The following is a 10,551-nucleotide window of genomic DNA, read 5'->3' as shown; positions in this document are numbered from 1 at the left end:
TTATGTTGGGAGAATATTCCATACTTAGTGTATTCAAAGTAGGTGTCTGCTTTAAGTGAAAGTACAAGAACAGGGCCTTCTGCTACTATCTATTTGGTGCTTGAAAGTTTTGTTTGTCTTATCTTAATTTATGTAGTCCTTGTCTGGAAATATGATTGTGATTATAATCCTAGCACCGCGAGAGAAAGATAGATTCCCCCTCCTACACCAGTACCAGTAGAAGGCCTGTGTAAAGCAGCAACACTCTATTCACCTTCATCAGCTCTTCTCTCCCGTTTCTCACCTTTGGTAAGACTCCAAACACCTTGTTCTCATATACCCAAAAGTTTCATACTTCTACAACTCATTTTGTCAGTTATCCCTCTTCATTATTGTGACTCTGTGTTCAACACAATACATTGGTGGATGTGGAAGAACGGGAAATTGTGGATATATGACAGAAGTAAGAAGGGAAGAATTGAAATAACATGTGTTGCAAATTGATGATTGTATCGTGGATATATATATATATATATGGCAGCAAGAAAGATATAGCTCTTTATCTAATCAAATTGATGATTGTATCGTGGATTGTGGACATGATTGCTATCTTATAGGAAAAATAGTTTTAAGAAAGAAACATTAAATACCTTATTTTAGGGTGGAATTTGTTCAAAATACCTACATTAAATACCTTATTTTAGGGTGTATCTTCTATAATGAAATACTGTCAAAGCCTATCTTGAGGATGGAAACACGTCACTAAGTAAACCCCTGAGTAATGAAAGTCTAACAGCAGGCTTGACTGGACAGAATATTGGTGCGTCACATTTTGAATACTTCCTAGATCATATTGGTAATAGAGCTTGTTTATTCCATAGCGGCTGTTAGCTCTGGCTGAATAAAAGATCCCTTAGTGTCCATCTGTATAGCTCACTTTGACTTGTAAACAAGATGATTAACATTGTGCGTATGTTGTTATATAAAGTATTTGATTTAATTGGAATGCTTCTTTTCATATTTTCATTGTTAATATTTCTTCTGTTAACAAGACTAACGTTTTTCAGAGATTCTCTGTCTTCCAAATATAATGTAACACTGCTTATTCTTCTGAACTTGTGCCTGCAGTAGTAGTCCCAGGATGACAGTTTAGTTGCCGAGAGAACTTCTAAATTTTCTAGGTAAACATCCCATCGATATATTTTTGCTTTCTATATGAAAATCTCATTAGAACTACAGTATGTTATTTTGCCTTAGATTCCAATCATATATGCAAGAGAAAAATGTTGATAATGAAGTCATAATAAGCAAACTATTAGCGTAATAGTAAACGAACTAAGTAGCAACTGTTTCCGAGAGATGGAATAACTCTTCTAGATGTAGGTCTACTTTTAAGAAAAAATAATAATGCGTTCTCCAGAGAATGTAATGACATTTTTTCGTTCTCAGGAAACATGTGACCACTGCAATTCTCATACATTGGGGCAGCAAGAGGACTGAAAATGAGTAAGAAACAAGCTCACAGATTTTCAGACACTAGGGCTCTTCGAGGTTTTCTAATACGATATCAGATCAGTATCTAACTCAGTTAACAGGTTTTCAAAATGTAATAGGCAGCATGAATTTAGTGTACTCTACAGAATTTAGACTTTATGTGTAGGCACTATATGATATCGCATAAAAGGTTAAGCATTCCTCTCTCTAGGATTTTGTACCCGTTTTGCTACATCTTTTATAAATAAACATGTACATGTTTAGCTTTTACATTTCGTGCATATGCTTACCTTTCAAGCTCATTTTGTACATCTTTGTACCTCTTGTGTTGTCCTTCAGTTAGTGTTAGCCCTTAGAAACTCACAACATGGAGTTTAAAATTAGAATTCTTCACCAGCAGGTTTTAACTGGTGAAAGGAAAATGTTACAAGCTAAACCCAACCTGTGTAGATTCATATATACGTCTCACAATGTTTCGATGACTAAATAACAACTGACATGTTTAGTTTTTTCTTTTTGGGTTTTTCTAAACATTGCCCCTAAGGCAATGGTTTATCATCTTATTTAACTGGTGAAAGGAAAATGTTACAAGCTAAACCCAACCTGTGTAGATTCATATATACGTCTCATATATACATTTTGTGCATATGCTACTAGATAAGGATGCTACTAGCTGAAATTCAAGTAAATGCGTAATGCTACTAATAATTCTGCATAATGTTGGATGGTAACCAATTTCCTTCTATATAGTAATGTCATCACTCACCAGTCACCACCATCTTATCTCCCTAAATTATTGGAAACTCAATTCAAATTAAATACACATCCTTTTCTTTATAAACTTCAATAGCTATGTAATTTATTGAAAGAAATGAATTAACCATTCAAATGTATACATAGTAGAAAGAAACGTGTAATTGATTACGTAGTACTGTAGTAATAGAAGAATTTAATGTTGGGTTATATAACAATTTATCAAATCACTGTTGAGTTATATAACAATTTATCAAATCAAATCATAAGGACGCAGCAGAAAATAGATCGATGTAGTTAATTGATTAACCAAGAAAGAAAGCATGTACCTTTAATTGAAGATGAAAAGTAAGAAACTTTATGAGGATTTGAAGTAAATCTCTCTACGTTTGCACACACGACACAAGGATGTATGTATGCTAGTACTTGATCACAAACCGGCAACGATTGACTTCTCCTTTTACTTGCTTTGATCGAATCACCAAGAACCCTAAAAGAGGGTTGAGAATTTTCGGCCACTAGGACCGAAAGAGAGAGAGGGAGAGTGTTTTAGGGTTTTAGAAAACCTTATGATTTGTTGTATGTAAAAAACAATTAGGTTAGACCTCTATTTATAGGATTAGGTAACTTGTTTACAAAGTTTAGGGTTTTCGAAAACCCTTTCCCTTCTCCTTGTATCCGTCCCCTCTAGAGAACATTATAGAGGGTTTCCTAATTGTTCTCTCAATTACAATTATCTCCTCCGTTAAGTCCGTCAGTTGAGTACCGTTAACTATTAACATTTTAACGGATGACCGTTAGTTTTTCGTGATCTTTAATTAATTAATAAATTACATTAATTATACTAACTATTTATAGTTACATTCATGTCGAGACGTGTGACCCCGTAGGCTTAAATCATTTCTGGACATACGTTCATTTTACGTGATCAAATACTAACATTTAATTAATTGACAAAATTTAGCAGAATAATTGAAAGCAAAAATCATGTGACATCCATTTATACTCAATACTAAAATATGCTCGTAAACATGGTGACCACTTAGAGCATCCACAATGGTTATAAGTCATTAAAAGGTTTTTTCTTTTCCCACTTCACAAATTCATTAACTTTAACCTATTAAAAAGTCTTCATTGCAATGGAAAAGCTTTTTTGGTTTTTTTTTTATTAAATTGATATTTTATACAAATAATATACAACATCTCCTCACATATTAGAAAAAAGCTTTTGGTCAATAACTTGAGATTTCTCAATCTATTGATCAAATAAGTCTTTGTACCTAATGGTAAAAGCTTTTTTTTCTAAAATAAGTCATTTCTTTTTGTTCATTGGAAATGCCTTTAGTTTCATGATTAGGGCAAACAACAATTCATCTTTAATCTGTACTGAAAATACAAACTGAATTGTATAGAGGATTTATAAAATCGCATACAACTTAACAAACAAAAGCACCAGTGGTCTAGTGGTAGAATAGTACCCTGCCACGGTACAGACCCGGGTTCGATTCCCGGCTGGTGCATGTGCCTTTTTTAAATATTTATGAAAGCTATTTCTCTATCATTTTGGTTGCTTTTGTTCGTTCTCAATAAACATTCATGATATGTACTTTATCAAAATTTCAACTATATTCAATTCTCTTAGCAACGACTAAACAACATGCCAATGATGAATGAAGTGGAGGTACAAATTACAATGAACATGAAAAGATGATAACCGAATACACAAAAGTACAAAACATATGAAGTTAATATCATATTTGTCAAACCCAGAACAACAAATCTCTATTTCCACGACTTTTTTCTTTTTACAGAATGACCACAAGTAAGAGCATCCTCTATGCAAGTTCCAAACATCTGACATTTCACTTAAGGGTGGTAATTTCGGGTTCATACAAAACCCAAATTACCTAGTAAGATAGTATATGACCAGGAAACCAACGACAAATGATGCCACAAGTGAAAACATCCTTCGGCTTGATTTAGTCTCAAATACCTGCAGAAATCCCACTCTTGTAGTTATAACATAAAGTATACCTCATTGAATGAGCCCGAACTTCGAAACATAATACATGTGGCATTTTCAATTCATTTACTTATGATAGGTCAAATCGGGTTTACTTATGTTATATCTTAAAAGAATCAAACACAATCAAAATGTCACATGGCCCAGACGGGTGAAGCAAAACAAAGTGTATCTGTTTGGCGCATCAAAATTCCTAATCAAACATGAAAAAAATGGGCTTTTTAAGAGAACAAGTCACATGGGTCAGACGGGTTGAAGCCACACTGTATTTGTTTAGCGCATAAAACCTCCTAAATCATGTATTCATGTTACGTGAAAAGTTACAGTATCCTTGAAATATACTACTTAGGATAAAAATAATTTTTGGGAAAAAGAGAAATGCTTCAGATCAACCCATTTATACCAACACAAAAATAAAACAGTCAGTTTTGACTACTTACCCAGCCCACTACCCACCAAATTTGCCTTCTCTACTTGAAAACGGAACATAGAAGTGAGTGTTGATGAAGAAAACTATGGCAGTTGGATACTGGAGTTCATATACATACCGTCTTGAATTTATCCATAGTTCCAGAGAGGATACCTCTTGACGAATCCATATCATTCCCCTGAAGAGAAAAATAAAAATCATTGTAATACATCAGAAAAAGTACAGGTAACAACTAACAAGATTCATATATGCAGGCATTGGGTAGCACATACCATTCTATCCAACATACGGTTATGACCCTCCACTTCTTCATGTATATCGCCCGTCAACTGTTGAGAAGATTGAGATTAGTATTTACTTGATATACATCTTGAAATAAAAGAACAGGGGTCCTTTCTTCAATGTATAAATCACACTTGTGATATTTACTTGGGAGTGGTGTTATGATTTGGTGAAATATTACACAATTACACCGAACAATTTTCTTGACGCGAGCACAAATAAGATCAAGATAAGAGAATGCATATGAAAAATAATTATTGGTCCCCATAAATTAAACAATCTCATTTAATGTGAACTATACTTTTGGCATGGAACTAGATATATATTAAGGAAAGACGTGGATACATATACGAGGAGATATATTTTAAGGACATACGGAATAAGGAATATAAACTTAAAGAACCACAATTCTGCTCCGATCATAGATACTAATATCGGCTTCTATTAAAACGTTAATTGTTTTTACATGACCCATGCAATAAAAAGAAACAAGTTACCCTTTTCAGCATAAGAACTCTATCTTGCAGTCCATCCATTGCTCTCTCATTCTCATGTTCATCAATTTCATGGGAGGAGTAAGAAGAAGTGGCCCTAATTCCACCATCTTCAATGTCATCAAAGAGAGCAGGCCTGCCTCCACGGACATCCCTGCATTAGAAGTATGTTAGTAATTAGTAAAGAAGATAGGATGAAACCAACATAACCAGTATACAATTAACCGACACTTAACTAAACTGAAAAGCATAAGAGCACAATTTATATTAATGGTACAAGAGTAGACTTAAAACAACTGCTTATCACATAACTTAAACAAATGAAATCAAAAGGGTCAAAACTCAAGCCTTCACTTCCAAAACAAGGCCCACCGAGGCACCAACGCATAGTATTTAACACAAAATGAAAACACTAGCAGCTGAGAACTAATATTGGACACAGCTTCATGCAGATGTAAGTATGTAACACTATCTAATAAGAGTGCACTGTGCAGACAAGAAGTTACGTAACGTATGACTAACATCAATTTAAATGTGCAAAATGTTGAAGATAGTTATACCAATAATTTAAAACTTTTGCAAGTGGGCAAATCACAAGCAACACCTTATAAGATAAGCCTCGAGAAGTGGGAAACCATAACATATATGAGTATTCAGCAACAAATGAGTCACAATCAGAAGCTCCAACTATAATATAAAGTGCCTTGTCAGAAATGAAAATAAAGCATTGTTGCTTTTTCATTCTATACAGATATTGATATGCCACCAAAACATGGAGACTCCTATGCTTTGACATTACTGGAATTTCATCTTTACACTTTCTTCCTAGAGCCTTGAAAAATCACTTGCAGTTTTAATTCCTGCCATACTTCTATTAAGTAAAAACACTAAACAAATTTGGCATTTCTCATTTGCTGTCTAGTAGTCAGATTCATTAGGGCAGTATTTCATTAATAGATAAAATCAATTTTGATAAGCAACGATGCATGAAGGCATGCACAACAGCACAAGACTAAAATCAAGTCACATTGATGGTTGATTTTTCACAGGCAACGAGTGGAGATTTACTTAGAAAAAAAAAACGTAGTATCCCTCATTCCAATTCCAAACCCCGAACCCCATTAATCCGATCTCAATGATACAACTGAATCCACACGGCTTGAGGCATATACAAAACTATGCTCAACTATATCTCGAATAAACAGCAAAATCCCACAAAACGTAAACTTATATTCAAACCGGATCACCAAAATGGCAAAAATGTATAACCTAATTCAAGTGCATCAAGCATAACAACAAGCAATTATCACCTAACATTAATCAAAAGTTCAACTTCTTACTCTCGAATGCTAACTACTAGCGACTAACTCGCTGATTTAAAATAAAAAAAAAAAAACAGTTGATGCAAGTCAGGACCCGGTTACAACCGCTTCTCACACGGTGGCCCAACCAACTGATCTATTCTCAGAATTTTTCCGATAAATTCTATAAAAATGCCGTGTCGGCATCTCGTAAACTAACTAACCTAACTATCTACAATTTTAAATCATCATTATTCCTAAATTTCCATTACATCAGATCTCAAAAAAACCACAAAACTAGCAATTGCACATATAAAAAATATAATAAATTTAACAATAATAAAAAATTACTGATCTAAGCATAAAAATAATGATAATTTATGATTATTAAACAATGAATAAAAAAGATATAGCAAACCTTCGAGTATTCATAGCTGAATCTGTTGATGCAACCAACTGTTAAAAAATATATAAAATGAAATTAGCAATAATAAAAATGACAAAAAGAAAAGTGAAATATAGATTTGAAAATTAACTGAAATTAAAAAAAAAAAAAAAGGGAGAGTGAATGATCGGTTGGTTGCTTACCTGTTGAAAAACCCCACTGTCTGTCCAGTGTCCACTTTTATTTTTATCAAATTTAAAAGTCCTTATATATATTTGTGAGTACTCTATATTTGTCTATCTATATCTATATCTATTAAAATAATTTTTTTTTGGTGGATTTATTAATATATTGTATTTTACGTCTTATTTAAATATTTTTTTGATATTTATTATGAGGAAAATGATTAATGTTTTTAATAAATTAACCTAAAAATCCTTTCAATCACATGATCATCATATCATATGAAAAAAATGAGATAAAAAAAATAAAAATAATAGACATGTCAATTTTTTATAAAATTAATAGAAGTTTTAAGCCATTACTTTAAAAAAATAATCATTTCCCTTATCATGATTGTGATTAGCATATTAGATTCGATAAATAAAAATATATTATAAAAAATACAAGTGTTTTATCTACATCTATTAACTATATTTATAATCTATATCTATATTTATACTATTTTATAAAGCATTTTACCCATTTTTAAAATCTTAAAACATGATTTTAAAATCTCTACCTAATATTACCTATAATACCCTTAAATCTCAACCACTTATTTTCTTCTCCCTTCTCAAATCTCAACCACTCATTTTTTCTCTCTCCTCCATAAATTATTTTATTCCTCTAATTCATTCAAAATCGTTTATCTCAAAAACCGTTTATCGATAAATTATAAAAATTGTATGTGTGTTCTTAAAATTTTATGCTATTTCATTAGAGATGTCATTTGATATACCTTCGACGAATTTTTAAATCCGAGGGCGGAACCTGTACGGCTAAAACATTTGGCTATCACACTCTATGACTTATCACTTCCTATCACCTATCACACTCACCATCTCACTGCCGCAACGTGCGGACACTATCCCTCGTACATTATAAAGGATGAACCCCTTTTTTAAAATTCTCAAAATATGATTTAAAGTACCTAATATACCCTTCTTCTTTATTCACTACTTTAAACATCTCTACCTAATATACCGATAATACTAGGGGTGATCAACATACGGGTCAACCTGTCAAACCCGTTTAATTAGCCCGAAAAAAACCGAGTCCGACCCAACCCATTAAGTATATGGTCCGGTCCACGGGTCTATACTTTATGAAATCTCGGGTTTCGAGCCGGATTGGGCTAACCCGGGGAAAAACCCGAAAACCCGCCAACCCGGCCAACATTGGTATTACATTGTTATAGGACTCATGTAAACTCACGTAAATATATTTTATATATTATAATAATATTTTTACTCGTATTTTAATATATTTATATATGTATCTCAGTATTTGATTTGGTTTTCATTTCCATCCAACAAACTGTTTTTTTTATGTAAAATCATGTTAATAATGTAATTAGAAATTTCTCACATAATTTATTAATGTTGTTGATCGTTAAAGTACAGTCAAAACGAGAACCATAATGAGATATTGTATTGTAGTTAAACAATTATTACGAAAACCATAAGAACACTTGAAGAACCATGAAATATATTGTTGTTATCCGGGTTAAGGGTTGACCCGCAAAAAACCCGAGCCCGCGTGCTAACCCGGACCGCACCGATCCAATGAAACATAGGCCGGTCCTCGGTCCACATATTCTGTATTTTTCGGGTCACGGGTCGGGCCGGGTTGAGCCCATGATCACCCTATTTAATACCCTTAAATCCCAACCACTCATTTTCAACTTTCTCTTCAAATTTCAACCACTCATTTTTTGTTCTCTCTCATACATAATCCATTTTATTTCCTCTAATTCATTCAAAATCTTTTATATCAAAAACCGTATATCGATAAATTATAAAAATTGTAAGGGTGTTCTTAGAATTTCATGTTTTTTCATTAGAAATGTCATTCGATATACTTTTGACAAATTTTTAAATTTGAGAGCGGAACCAATACGGCTAAGACATTTGGCTATCACACTCTATGAATTTTCACCTCCTGTGACCTATCACCTCCACCATCTCACTACCGCAACGCGCGGATACTTTCTCACGTTTATTTGAAATAAGTTATAACAATTAAAGTGTTCTTAACTACAATGAGTTTTAAATTTTTATTTTGACCACATTTTTTTTATTTTTCTATTTTTATCAAAAAAGTTTTTAATTTATATTTTTATCACAAATTTTCATATTCTTTAGAATTAGTCATTTAATTACAATTTTATGCCACAAACTTTTAGTTTTCTAAGTTTGGTCACTAAATTTACCATAACTTATTTTTTTCAACTTTTTAGCCCTTCAATTTTCGAAATGCATTTTGTACTAACTTCAATTTTTTATTCCATCAACACCACCACCACAATTCGATTATGTTACATCAACGTACATTTATCGTCATGTATGTAATACACGATATATATAAAATTTTAAATTAGAAAAACTACATAAAATAAAAACTAATACAAACAAAACATTAAAACTGAAATTAAAAAAAAAGGAAAAAAAAAGTAAAAGACTAGTAGAGTAGTAGTCAAATACACGACCCCAACCAAAAACAAAAATTAAATAAAATACACACTTTATCTACTCCACCACTGCACAACACACACAAACAAATACAAACAGACACATATACATAATTTATGTATATATATATATACACACATAAAAGGTTTTTTATTTTTTTACTCAAACCGGACCCTCGCATGTTCTTCCTCACTCGGTGACTAGACGGAGGAAGAGGTGGTTGACGAGCCGCTGCCATCCTTGGAAGAGAGGAAGAGCTCCACGCCAAGTCTAGGAAGAGTGAGTTGGCACTGGCTAAGACTTCACTATCAAAGTTAATAAATATATCACTTTTTTATTTATTTGAATTTAATAAGATTCGACAATAATAACTCTGCAGCGAAGCACGAGCAAAATTTAACTCCAGTTATCAGTATTAATTGTAATGTTGTATAAGTATCAATCTTTTCTATATTTTATTTATTTCAAAAACAAGATACAATAAAATCAAAAATTACCCAAAAAAACACTAAAAACATTTAAATAGTTTAGATGGTTCTTTTTTTCTTTAACAATTGGTAGAATCATATATGTGTTGGGCTATGTGCATTTCAATCTCTGCATCCTCTACCTAAATAAAGGTAAGTCTGTCTATACCTCGGCCTATCTCACACATCGTTGAATTATTGGGACCAAAACCCATGAAACACGATCTTAGGTGTAACATATTATCTATAT

The 10,551-nt window shown here is 32.5% G+C and overlaps 1 protein-coding gene, 1 long non-coding RNA gene and 1 other non-coding gene across 3 annotated transcripts; 2 read left to right on the top strand and 1 right to left on the bottom strand.

Moving 5' to 3' along the window:
- Positions 1 to 151: 151 nt before the first annotated feature.
- On the top strand, positions 152 to 1,691 carry LOC122583995. The gene is made up of 3 exons (XR_006321369.1): positions 152 to 288; positions 1,108 to 1,160; positions 1,429 to 1,691. It is a non-coding gene; the product is annotated as an uncharacterized LOC122583995 (long non-coding RNA).
- A 1,984-nt stretch (positions 1,692 to 3,675) lies between these two features.
- TRNAG-GCC lies at positions 3,676 to 3,746 on the top strand. Its single transcript has one exon. It is a non-coding gene; the product is annotated as a tRNA-Gly (tRNA).
- Positions 3,747 to 3,920: 174 nt separating this feature from the next.
- On the bottom strand, positions 3,921 to 7,402 carry LOC122583994 (bet1-like SNARE 1-1). Its single transcript, XM_043756364.1, has 6 exons — positions 7,345 to 7,402; positions 7,175 to 7,212; positions 5,459 to 5,609; positions 4,952 to 5,008; positions 4,798 to 4,857; positions 3,921 to 4,219 (listed from the first exon to the last, which is right to left on the bottom strand). Exons 2-6 carry the CDS (start codon positions 7,186 to 7,188, stop codon positions 4,130 to 4,132), a joined length of 372 nt encoding a protein of 123 aa, XP_043612299.1. The 5' UTR covers positions 7,189 to 7,212; positions 7,345 to 7,402; the 3' UTR covers positions 3,921 to 4,129.
- Between the last annotated feature and the right edge of the window lie 3,149 nt (positions 7,403 to 10,551).

This window comes from Erigeron canadensis, chromosome 9, assembly GCF_010389155.1.
Source record: "Erigeron canadensis isolate Cc75 chromosome 9, C_canadensis_v1, whole genome shotgun sequence".
NCBI classification, from domain to species: Eukaryota; Viridiplantae; Streptophyta; class Magnoliopsida; order Asterales; family Asteraceae; genus Erigeron; species Erigeron canadensis.
Note: the sequence above shows the minus strand (reverse complement) of the source record. Positions and strands in the feature narration are given on the sequence as shown.

Bases quoted from the DNA above. Each gene is read 5' to 3' on its own strand.
- LOC122583994 (XM_043756364.1), bottom strand. The intron at 5,009-5,458 runs GTAACTTGTTTC...TCTTCTCAACAG, and splicing joins GAGTTCTTATGCTGAAAAGG to TTGACGGGCGATATACATGA. The intron at 4,858-4,951 runs GTATGTGCTACC...TTTTCTCTTCAG, and splicing joins ACCGTATGTTGGATAGAATG to GGGAATGATATGGATTCGTC.